Source organism: Macaca mulatta, chromosome 14 (assembly GCF_049350105.2).
Source record: "Macaca mulatta isolate MMU2019108-1 chromosome 14, T2T-MMU8v2.0, whole genome shotgun sequence".
Lineage (NCBI taxonomy): Eukaryota > Metazoa > Chordata > Mammalia > Primates > Cercopithecidae > Macaca > Macaca mulatta.
The window spans coordinates 117,524,348-117,536,813 of record NC_133419.1 but is presented as its reverse complement, the minus strand read 5'-3'; the positions used below and the strand labels follow the sequence as shown (position 1 = coordinate 117,536,813).

The following is a 12,466-nucleotide window of genomic DNA, read 5'->3' as shown; positions in this document are numbered from 1 at the left end:
ATTCATTCATACAGAACAGGACGTGAATCTATTTAGTGTACCAGATACTTATATAAATGAGTTAATTGCTCATCAAGGACACTGTTCTCTTGCGGCTCTTTCTGCCCATAAGACCTTGGGGGCAGATCTGCATCTGCTGAAATCACTGCATGGGGTGGGTCTAGCTGCATCCCATCTGTATTAACTACTTTCCCTTCAGGAGTGTGAGCAGCTGCAGAAGATGTACGGGGGGCAGATTGATGAAAGAACCCTGGAAAAGACCCAGCAGCAGCATATGTTATACCAGCAGGAGCAGCACCATCAAATTCTCCAGCAACAAATTCAAGTAGGCTCTCACTCTTTGCTTTCTCCAACTTGTTTGGAGTTTGCTTTCAGGCTGATTTGCCTATGCATTTTGGAGGAGACCACTCAGCGCAAAGTGGATTTGAGTTCTATTTGTGGTTGACATGTTTTAATAAAGGTGATCAGATCTTCTGGTGAACAACACAAGCATAAATCTGAGACACAGATAGTTCTTTCTGTTTCTTCCCTTCCTGGGAATAGCTCTGAGTAATCTTCAAGCTCGCAATAATTTTTTTCCTTTCCCCATATATGTTTTAGGATTCTATCTGTCCTCCTCAGCCATCTCCACCTCTTCAGGCTGCATGTGAGAATCAGCCAGCCCTCCTCACCCACCAGCTCCAGAGGTATGAATCATTTTGTGTTGTGCCTAAGCCATTGTCTCCATAGCATGGTACCCTTGGCTTGACTTACTGGGAGATACGGACTGACTTGAGCATTCATCTTGCAAGAATCTATTTGAAAAGAAGAGAAACCAGTGTGAATTTCAGGAACCTTCTTGAAATCCCAACTTCCTGTGCCACTTCATTTCCTTAGCCCCATGAGCAAAGTAATCTGATATCTAATACAGGAGGCCAGACATAGGCCCACAATGAACTCTGCCATTTTGGCTGGGAAGTTTGGTCAAACAAGATGTAGACAGGTTTTAAATAGACTGTGGTGGATGGCTTATGTATATTTTTCCAACATGAAGGCTTATCAAAGTAAAAAAATAGTTTTCACTTATATATGTTATATGGCTGAAATGTAAGATTGTACTGTCACCTTAGGAAGCTTCTTTGTGTATCTCTTTTGTTATTTTTAAGGTTAAGGATTCAGCCTTCAAGCCCACCCCCCAACCACCCCAACAACCATCTCTTCAGGCAGCCCAGTAATAGTCCTCCCCCCATGAGCAGTGCCATGATCCAGCCTCACGGTGAGTGGAGAGGTTCAGACCAAACAGTTCATTATATGCCACATGGGAAAAAATGATGGTCTCAGTTTTGAGTACCATAAACCATTTGAAAGGCAGAATAACATAGTATTCAGGGGTATGGGCTCTAGAGCCAAGCTGCTTTGGTTTGCATCCTGGTTTCATCAGTTTCTTAGCTGTTAACCCTTGGGTAAGTTAACTTGACTTCTTGAATTAGTCCATTTTCACACTGCTATAAAGAACTGACTGAGACTAGGTAATTTATAAAGGAAAGAAGTTTAATTGACTCATATTTCCACGTGGCTGGGGAGGCCTCAGCAAACTTACAATCATGGCCGAAGGAGAAGCAAGGCTTGTCTTTCATGGTGGCAGGAGAGAGACTGCACGGGGGAAAGTGCCAGAAACTTATCAAACAACCAGCTCTCGAGAATTCCCTCATTATCATGAGAACAGCATGGAGGAAACCGCCCTGTGATCCAGTCACCTCCCACCAGGTCCCTCCTTTGACACATGGGGACTATACTTCAAGATGAGATTTGGGTGGGTACACAGAGCCAAACCATATTACTTCTCAAATGTCAACTGAGGATAATTATGGTACAGTATGTAGATAAATGTAAAACACTTGGAACAGTCTCTGGCACAAAATAGTTCTCAATAAAGGTTAACTATTATTAGTGTTTTTAATAAAACCTCCAGCCCTACCAAATAAAAAGCTGCTACCAGAACCTTCCTTATAGTCACGCTTCCATTTGGCTGTCTGCTATGCACGTGGGCCCCTCTCTTGTGGGTGTATAGATGGGAGTGAAGATAAGTATACCGTGACTGTGAGTCTTCAGAGGTCAGGCGTCTTAGGATCTCTTGAGTAACACTCCCCAAGCTACGTCCCTAGTCAGTCTCCCTAGGATCCTTGAGAAGAGTCTGAATTGGCCTCTAGGCCCTTCCTACTTAAAGTGGGGTCCTCCAGCCACCAACATTGGGAGAAAAAGCAAGATCTCAGGTCGTATTCCAGACCTGTTAAGAGTTTTTTTGTTTTTTGTTTTTTGTTTTTTTGAGATGGAGTCTCACCCTGTCACCCAGGCTGGAGTGCAGTGGTGTGATCTTGGCTCACTGCAACCTCCGCCTCCGGGTTCAAATGATTCTCCTGCCTCAGCCTCCCAAGTAGCTGGGATTACAGGCGCCCGCCACCACACCCAGCTAATTTTTGTATTTTTAGTAGAGATGGGATTTCACTATGGTGGCCAGGCTGGTCTTGAACTCCTGACCTCAGGTGACCCACCCACCTTGGCCTCCCAAAGTGCTGGGATTACAGGCATGAGCCACCACGCCCAGCCTAGAGTCTGCATTTTTAACCAGATGCCAGGCCATTTGTGTGCACGCGAAAGTTCAAGAAGCACTGCCTAGATCCGAGTTACCCCAAGAATAATCCATGGACCCGCTTTTAGGGGAACTTGTTGGAAACACAAATTCTTGGGGGCCCATCTGACCTACTGAATCAGAGTTTGAAACATAGTTATATAGATAGGGCCCAGGAATCTTCTGTTTAACGAGTTCTCCAGACTTGTCTTGTGCACACTGCAGTTTGAGAAGCACTGTTTGAGCTGGTATGTGGTTTGAGTATCCTCATTGGCTCTCATTACTCCTGGCTGGCTGGTGACCTGGGCACTTGGTCACTCTGAGGTTCCTTTCTCTCCAGGAGCTGCATCTTCCTCCCAGTTTCAAGGCTTACCTTCCCGCAGTGCAATCTTTCAGCAGCAGCCTGAGAACTCTTCCTCTCCTCCCAACGTGGCACTAACCTGCTTGGGTATGCAGCAGCCTGCTCAGTCACAGCAGGTCACCATTCAAGTCCAAGAGCCTGCTGACATGCTCAGCAACATGCCAGGTACAGCTGCAGGCTCCAGTGGGCGGGGCATCTCCATCAGCCCCAGTGCCAGTCAGATGCAGATGCAGCACCGTACGAGCCTGATGGCCACCCTCAGCTATGGGCACCGTCCCTTGTCCAAGCAGCTGAGTGCTGACAGTGCAGAGGCTCACAGGTAAGACCGCCTAACGTCACCCAGCCATCTACGCATGGATCCAGGTGGGAGCAAGCCCCTTAGCAGAGTGAAAGGAAAGGAGGGAAGGAGAATAGGCCTGACTAGGCTGTGCTCTTGTTTCACGCCTTCTAAAATCAGGATGGTGGGTGTGGGATGAACTTGTCTGCTTTTTATTGACCCAGGGTTAAAATTCTAATGAGGCTGAGGTGGAAAATGGGAAAGCTACCTTACTATTGCTTGCAAAGAAGAAAATGGCCTATTAGAGGAATGTATAAAAATGTCAGTTCCCCTTTTCTTGAAGGGAACATCTTGAAGTTGCTTCCTTCGAGATGAGCTAGATCTATTACCCACGCAGTGCCCTCAGTCCCTTGGAGGTTACTGGACAAGCCAATAATGGAATAAATAGGGACAATGCATACATTTGCCACTTCTCTGTCACACCACAGTTCTCTGTACCAGTGGACTCTCCCTACTGAGGAGGAGGAGGAGGGGCTGTTCCCTGGGAAGTCTAGGACTTGTTACATGGATGTCTGGTACTCACTCCCTTTTGTGTCTGCAGCTTGAACGTGAATCGGTTCTCCCCTGCTAACTACGACCAGGCGCATTTACACCCCCATCTGTTTTCGGACCAGTCCCGGGGTTCCCCCAGCAGCTACAGCCCTTCAACAGGAGTGGGGTTCTCTCCAACCCAAGCCCTGAAAGTCCCTCCACTTGACCAGTTCCCCACCTTCCCTCCCAGTGCACATCAGCAGCCGCCACACTATACCACATCGGCACTACAGCAGGCCCTGCTGTCTCCCACACCGCCAGACTATGCAAGACACCAGCAGGTACCCCACATCCTTCAAGGACTGCTGTCTCCCCGACATTCGCTCACCGGCCACTCGGACATCCGGCTGCCCCCAGCAGAGTTTGCACAGCTCATTAAAAGGCAGCAGCAACAACGGCAGCAGCAGCAGCAGCAGCAACAGCAGCAACAGCAAGAATACCAGGAACTGTTCAGGCACATGAACCAAGGGGATGCGGGGAGTCTGGCTCCCAGCCTTGCGGGACAGAGCATGACAGAGCGCCAGGCTTTATCCTATCAAAATGCTGACTCTTATCACCATCACACCAGCCCCCAGCATCTGCTACAAATCAGGGCACAAGAATGTATCTCACAGGCTTCCTCAGCCACCCCGCCCCACGGGTATGCTCATCAGCCGGCACTGATGCATTCAGAGAGCATGGAGGAGGACTGCTCGTGTGAGGGGGCCAAGGACGGCTTCCCAGACAGTAAGAGTTCAAGTACATTGACCAAAGGTTGCCATGACAGCCCTTTGCTCTTGAGTACCGGTGGACCTGGGGACCCTGAATCTTTGCTAGGAACTGTGAGTCATGCCCAGGAATTGGGGATACATCCCTATGGTCATCAGCCGACTGTTGCATTCAGTAAAAATAAGGTGCCCAGCAGAGGTAAGTGTCTCCTCACAGTGGAAGTCCTGGGCCAGTCTGCCCTCATCCACTGACTCAGTAATGTTACCTTTTTTCAGCTAGTATTCTGTGTTCCTAAGAAAAGAATTTCTGAGAAGAGCTTCAGGACCTTCTTGGGGAGAAGCATGTAGGAAGTGGGCATTGGTGGGCTAGGGCTCCATTTTCAAAATCAAAGGACCGTGACACAAAATTAGCACTTAGTCAATAAGATAGATGATCTGTTTCCCTTATTCATACCCCAGTTTCCTGGAGCCCAGACATTCTTGACTGCCATCAAAAGAGCTAACTTTAACTTTGCAATAGAAAAAAGTCAGCCAAACATAATTTAGTGTAAATAGTGCGGGAACAAGAGTCAAAGCACCTTAATTCTGCTCTTGCAGCTATCATGTATGTGATAACTTAGTCATTTAAACCCTCTGATTCTGATTTTCCTCATCTGTGAAGAAGGTGCGGAGGAACAATGGAGTATCTTAGAGTATCTGTGGAGATGAAAACATGTATATATGTGTTTGTTTCTATGTAATGTTTGTGTGAGAGAGAGAAAGAGGCACATTCAGATGATCTGAAGTGTATGATTTCAGTGCATAAATGTGAGGTATTATTACTCTGGTCGTTTTATTAGTGAGCTAAATGCGGAATATTACAGCATCATAAAGGGGCCCCATTATTTCATTTTGTACCACTTTATAATTAATGAGGATATTCATTCTCATTCTGAAGGAGATCAGGATTACACTCAGTAAGTTATACTTAGAAAATATAGTTCTGTTAGCATCATAGCATTCATCCTAGACAAAACCAGGAATCTTGCAATTTACCACTCCTCACCATTGCCGTCCAAAGGAATAAAAAGCAATTTATCTGTAAACCGTACGACCCTGAGACTGAGCAGTTTCTTCCACCCTTCCCTCCCTGGAACTGCCTGCGTCTCCTGCCCTGTCCTTTAAAGGCAATGCTGAAAACTCAGCTCCAAGGGGAATTCGGTCCTGCGGCACAGAGCAGCAGAGAAGGCCTTGCTGTAAAGTGGTTTCTGTGAAAAAGCCTTGGTGGTGCCAGGTTATACTTACTATGCACTCTTAGGGAGGGAACTGTTGCCTGAAATGCCAATTCAAGCCTGACCTTTTGAACAGGTGGGTGTCATCCAGCTCAGAGGCTGGCCCCAGTGAGATGTATTGTGTCCACCTGTGGCTGCTGTAGTCTTAGTGGACATAGGAGGGTGGGAGCTTTCAGAACCAGGTCATAGGTGGAATCGTTAACAGACCTGAGGGTATTTAGGATTGGGAGGAAAAACTAAGAGAAACACCACACTTGTTAGTTGGAAAAAGGGATCAGACTTTTCTGGGTTCATATTACGGGGCAGAACCAAGATCAAGATAGAAGTTGCGGCCGGGCGCAGTGTCTCAAGCCTGTAATCCCAGCACTTTGGGAGGCCGAGGCGGGCGGATCACGAGGTCAGGAGATTGAGACCATCCTGGCTAACACGGTGAAACCCCGTCTCTACTAAAAAATACAAAAAAAACTAGCCGGGCGAGGTGGCGGGTGCCTGTAGTCTCAGCTAGTCGGGAGGCTGAGGCAGAAGAATGGCGTAAACCCGGGAGGTGGAGCTTGCAGTGAGCTGAGATCCGGCCACTGCACTCCAGCTTGGGCGACAGAGCGAGACTCCGTCTCAAAAAAAAAAAGTTGTTGCAGCAAATTTCAGCTCATCCTATGGAAGAGCTTTTATAAGAACTCTCCAGAATAGGCTGCCTTAGCAGCCTGGGAGCTTTCTAACAGAGGTGGGATCATGGTATGGGGATGTTGTGGAAAAGATTCCCCTGCAAATGGAAGCTTCCAGCACACTATAGTTGGCATGAAAAGGAGATGAGCTCACATTTCTTTCTTTTTTTTTTGAGATGGAGTCTCACTGTGTCGCCCAGGCTGGAGTGCAGTGGCGCGATCTCGGCTCACTGCAAGCTCCTCCCAGGTTCACGCCATTCTCCTGCCTCAGCCTCCCGAGTAGCTGGGACTACAGGCGCCCACCATCACACCCGGCTAATTTTTTGTATTTTTAGTAGAGACGGGGTTTCACCGTGTTAGCCAGGATGGTCTCGATCTCCTGACCTTGTGATCCGCCCACCTCGGCCTCCAAAAGTGCTGGGATTACAGACGTGAGCCACGGCGCCCGGCCAAGCTCAACATTTCTATTGTGCCTTCCATGTGCCAGTCACCAAATGCTGTTCACATACAGATTCATTTAATCCTCACAACAACCGTACAACCCTAGAATAACCAACTCTTATTCCCATTTACCAGTGTAACAGCAGAGGCACAGAGATTAAGTAATTTGTCCCCAAAGTCAAGAGGTATTGAGTGGCACCTGAACATAAGAGTACTCACACTAGCTGTCACTGACAAGAGAGAGGCTCACTGAGCAAGTCCCGGGTGTGCAGGGCACTGAGGAAGGAGCACAGCTACAGCAAACAGTGCTTCTGCCCTCCACCCCTGCCCCAGCCTGTGTCACCGTGTACTTTCAATACTTCTTGAAATGTTTTTCTTCAAAAATTATTTTCTCTAGTTTCTCTTTACCTTCCTTCCTGTGTGACTTCAATGTATAGAAAGTCTGGAGAGCATAATTCCCCATTGTCCCCTGATTGTCAGAGGACCCCTTCTTCAGCAGGCATGCTAGTCTGTTGAGTACCCACTGTTGGTGCAAGTGCTGTGGGCACACCAGAGGAGGGAAAGATTAGTTCAATCCAAGGAATGAGGTAGGTTTCCAGCAATAAGTAGCTTGTGGGTTGGGTCCTGGCGGATGAAGAAGATTTGCCATTTGGATCTAGAGGAGAAGCAAGAGAAAAGAACAATGGGTGAGACTGTCTAAAGGAATTTTTCCAAGGACGGCAGCAGGCTTGGTTGGTTTGAAGTACAGTGTACATGAAGGCATTAGTAGAAGGTAAGGACAGAGGTTTTCTAAAATGCATCGTCTAGATTAAGCTGTACCATGAAAAAAACTCAAGTTTCTTCTTTTTTTTTTTTTTTTTTTTTTTAAGGCAGAGTCTCACACTGTTGCCCATGCTGGAGTTCAGTGGCACCATCTTGGCTCACTGCAACCTCCACCTCCTGGGTTCAAGCTATTCTCCTGCCTCAGCCTCCTGAGTAGCCAGGATTATAGGCGTGCACCACCACGCCCGGCTAACTTTTTTTGTAGAGACGGGGTTTCACCATGTTGGCCAGGCTGGTCTTGAACTCCTGACCTCAAGTGATCCACCCACCTCAGCCTCACAAAGTGCTGGGATTACAGGCATGAACCACCATGCCTGGCCTTCAAGTTTCTTTTGAAAACTTCAGAGGTTACATTTTTACTTTACCGAAAAAATCATCAGATAATTTACTGTTCACTTTTGTCATGAAAGGCTTATAATGCTGTGCCCCCACCGCCCTGCAGGCAAGTGGAGGAGCTTACTCTTCTCAGCCATTCTGGCCAGGAAGGAATGCCTGCTGTTTCTTTTAATGGTCTCCATCTCAACTGTGTTGCACAAGACTCTACTGTAGGTGCTGTGCGAATGCAGAGATGAAAGGATAAAGAACCTGTCCTCAGGGAGCTTCTACTCTACCGGGGGATGTAAAACAAGCACATAAACAGCTTTGCTATGAAGTGCTAGGTACTGAGTGCTACAAGAAGTATCATTAAGAAGAGCAGAGCTAATGTGATCTTCTTAGCATTTCTTAAGGGTAGATGAACAGGGATTGTTGGTGTTATTTAGTTACTTTTTGAGCCAGGGTCTTGCTCTGTCACCTAGGCTAGAGTGCAGTGGTACAACCACGGTTCACTGCAGCCTCGACTTCCTGGGCTCAAGCAATCCTCCCACCTCAACTTCCTGAGCAGCTGGGACTACAGGTGTGTGCTACTACACCCAGCTAATTTTTTCTTTCCCTTTGGTAGAGATGGGGTCTTGCTGTGTTGCTGGGGCTGATCTTGAACTCCTGGGCTCAAACAGTCCTCCCTCCTCGGCCTCCCAAAATGCTGGGATTACAGGCACGAGCCACCACACCCAGCCATGTTGGTATTAGTAAAGGAAAATTAGATGCCATCGTATTAGTGTCCATGGTTACCTATTTCCTTGATGGCAATTTGCCACCAGCCAGTATGAGGCCAGGCACTGTGAGAGCACTGAGCAGGCAGCATGCCAAAGGTTTGGAGAAGTGTCAGATTTCACATGCCCCATGCTGTCTGTAATCTCCCTGCCTGCCACCCTAGGAGGAAAAACAAGGTTTGTCTTCTATAGTGGTACATACACTTGATTTTTTTGACTTTGCAAATAAATACAGCAGCATAATGAGATTACCAACTGGAACTCACAAAGAAAACCACATCCTCTTCTCTGAGCTCAGTCAGCCTCAGCATTATTACTCAGTAAAATGCTGACAGAGTCAGAGGAGTTACCCCAGAGCCTTTAAGGGGAGTATGCAGGCACGTCATTGCTCCCATTTTCTCTCAAAACCCAGTAAGTGAGTAAGGACGAGTCAACATTGACAGATTCAATAGAGAATTGTGCAAGTTGCCCCAAAGTTCCCCGGGCAGGTGAGTGGTGTGCATTGTGTCCGTTTGTGCATTTTCCCCCCTGTGTGATCGGACAATCATCCTACCTCTGCACTCTCTTAGCTTTAGTTTGATAAATTCGAGCATGTAATTCTGGGGAACCGTCTTTCCTCCATGATTTCTATGTCCTTTGGTAGCTGCTGAATTGGCATAAAGGGTTGTCAAAGATTTGATCCTCAATCTCATGTTCCTTGGGCAGTGAGTTAGTCTGTTTATACCCCCCAAAATGGTCAATAGGGTCTCATTCATGGAGTGTCACAAAGGACTTCTAAACTCAGGGTCCGCATTCTTAACCAAAAATCAGACTTGACTTACTTGGTCTTTTACAGTTGATTAAAGACTCTTTTACATGTGTTGTCTTTTTGAGCCCCCAAACAACCCTCATTTTTCAGATCAGGAACCTTGAGGAGAAGCTGAAAGATTTGCCAACACTTGTGTACTTTCCTGGTGAGGGAGCTGGGTCCTGACTTCAAGTTTTCTGATCCCCTGGTCATATATTTTTTCCTTTATACCTCTTTGCCCACTCTGCGCCCTCCAAGCACAGCTGCCAAGTGAAAGATGCTAGCTTCCATGTCTTTGACCTACTGATGATACTGAAACTTGAGCATTCAGAACCCTGGTGTATCCCCTGACTCCTATTAATGCTCTTTTTCATCTGGTTTTTAACTCACATTTGTCTGTCCTGAATCAGAGGCTTCTCTTGGAAATTAAAGTTTCCCCGAGTCATTTGTTCATTTACATATGGGTAAATTGTCCCTCATAATTCTGCAAGCAGGGCTCTGTAATTAAATCTATTTCCTTGTTTGTTTTTGTCAGCTGACTCAGTACGCCCTTATGCACTCAGAAATAACATTTCTAAGCTGAATAAAAATCATGCCAGACTTTATTGAGCTTTTACAATGCAGTAACCTCTATGAAGCACTCCACACCCATTGAGTCAGTCCTGTTGTACAGATAACGAAGACCCAGCAGAGCAGGATAATTCACCCAAGCTCCCGCTCCTCAGGAAGCCGGGAAGCCAGGATTTACGGCCAAGTCTTCCTGACCCCAGAGCTTGCGCTTATGACCCTTGTGCTCAACTCCAGCTTGGCTGAGGAATGAGCTCTGGGAAGACCCCCCACGTGGTTTGTCAGGCAGTCGCTTGTTCTGTCTTGGTGCCTACAGGCATCAGACCTGAAGGTGGGGAAGACAGCAGACAAGGCAGAGCGCAAAGGTGAGTGGTGGGTGTTTTGGTTTGCAGAGGCCCCGTTCTCAGGAATGAAAACAAGTTCTGAGAGAGGGAGGGAAAAGACCCTTAAAAGACACGGCAGACAAACCAAAACACTGAGGCCTCCAGAAGAGGCAGGAAGGCTCCAACCAGGACTGTATACATTGTGTTAGCTTTGCTGTTTCCTCATGGTTAGTAATGATCTTTTAAAAATCTTTAAACTGGAGAGCACTCATGTTTGTCCTTGCAGAGAGCAAAGAGATGCAACTGATGAGATTTGCATCCAACTATATAATCAGGCTTAAAGGAAAAAAGCACCCCAAGGAATTGAGTAGATGATGTTAGCTATCAAAGAAGACAATATAGGTTTTTGAAAAAGTAAGAAGCGGCTGCTTGCATTGCTTCTTGGCAAAGCAGACAGAATCATCATTTCCTCACTCCTGCATAACCATGTTGCACCACTTCCTGCCAGTGGTTTTTGGTTGGCCCTGGCGCGAACATGCAAGCCATGCCCACTGAGAGGAATTGGGCAGAGTGGGTAGGACGGGCGGGCTAATCCCACAGAGCGAGTCCTGGTGTCCTTTCTTTTTTTTTTTTTTTTTGAGACGGGAGTCTCCTCTGTCGCCCAGGCTGGGGTGCAGTGGAGTGCAGTGGCGTGATCTTGGCCCACTGCAAGCTCCGCCTCCTGGGTTCACACCATTCTCCTGCCTCAGCCTCCCGAGTAACTGGGACTACAGGCGCCCGCCACCACGCCCGGCTAATTTTTTGTATTTTTAGTAGAGATGGGGTTTCACCGTGTTAGCCAGGATGGTCTCGATCTCCTGACCTCATGATCCACCCGCCTCGGCCTCCCAAAGTATTGGGATTACAGGCGTGAGCCACTGCGCCCGGCCATCCTGGTGTAGGTTTTCTTTCATCTTCTTCTCTCTGCTGGTTTTAGCTTGCTGTAGCAAAAGAGTTGGCTTCTGGCTGTTCCTTTTACCTCTTTGCTCAGAGAACTTTCAAAAGATTTCTCACTTGCCATCATCTTTGGTAGTTGGGAAGCTCCCTTCTCCTCTAATTTTCTCCAGAATGTCTTACATTACTAGCAATGTGCATGTCAGTTAGCTTCTCTCCCCCTCCATCCTGCCTCTGCCCCTAAGTCCAAGCCTAACCTTAATCATTATAGAAAACCATTTAAATACAGAGACCTGAAATCCTTTACCCAACAGTCAAGAAGTATGCTTTGCTTTCATTATTCAAATAGATCATTGGAATGGCACAGTTAGCATTAGAGCTGTGTTTGCTATTAAGAGTTTTTTTTTTTTTTTAAACTTAGTCCCACCGAGAGTCAGTTCATCCAAGATAAGCTCAGTAGTTTCCAAGAAGCATTAACTTAGAACACCAACCAAGCAAATACAACTTATTTTCAAGTCCCAGGCTTTTAAAGACTGAAGTCAGAAGTGCTACCAGGAGGATCCTGTCAACATAGGTGTGGCTTTGATAGTCTTCTTGACTATCCTTGATCAAGAAAAAGTACTCATTCCTCTTTCTCTCCAATTCTAATCTATAGAGTTGCATGCTCTAACAGGATAGTAGCCCATATTAAGACAGCATTTATTTTTATTATTCTTTTTTGAGATAGAGTCTCACTCTGTTGCCCAGGCTGGAGTGCAGTGGCATGGTCTTGGCTCACTGCAATCTCTGCCTTTTGAGTTTAAGCAATTCTCCTGCCTCAGCCTCCTGAGTAGCTGGGACTACAGGTGCACACCACCACACCTGGCTAATTTTTGTATTTTTAGTAGAGGCAGGGTTTCGCCATGTTGGCCAGGCTGGTCTCGAACTCCTGACCTCAGGTGATCCACCTGCCCCGGCCTCCGAAAGTGCTGGGATTATACACTTCCGGCCTAAAGAGCATTTACTGACATCAGTGAAAGAGATCA

At 46.9% G+C, this 12,466-nt stretch overlaps 1 protein-coding gene across 9 annotated transcripts in view; it reads left to right on the top strand.

Annotated features, from left to right (window-relative positions):
* Positions 1-12,466, top strand: part of SIK3 (SIK family kinase 3) — a 299,785-nt gene that overhangs the window by 282,381 nt on the left and 4,938 nt on the right. For 8 of the 9 annotated variants that reach the window (XR_013404311.1, XM_077964365.1, XM_028834008.2 and 5 more), the window contains 5 exons: positions 200-325; positions 601-686; positions 1,146-1,255; positions 2,949-3,288; positions 3,848-4,743. Coding sequence is in view for 7 of the 9 variants with exons in the window: in XM_077964365.1 (XP_077820491.1) it covers positions 200-325; positions 601-686; positions 1,146-1,255; positions 2,949-3,288; positions 3,848-4,743 (1,558 nt within the window). In the remaining 2 variants the exon portion in view is untranslated. Of the gene's footprint in view, positions 1-199; positions 326-600; positions 687-1,145; positions 1,256-2,948; positions 3,289-3,847; positions 4,744-12,466 lie in introns of those variants that run through there. The other variant, XR_013404312.1, reaches the window with a different exon arrangement.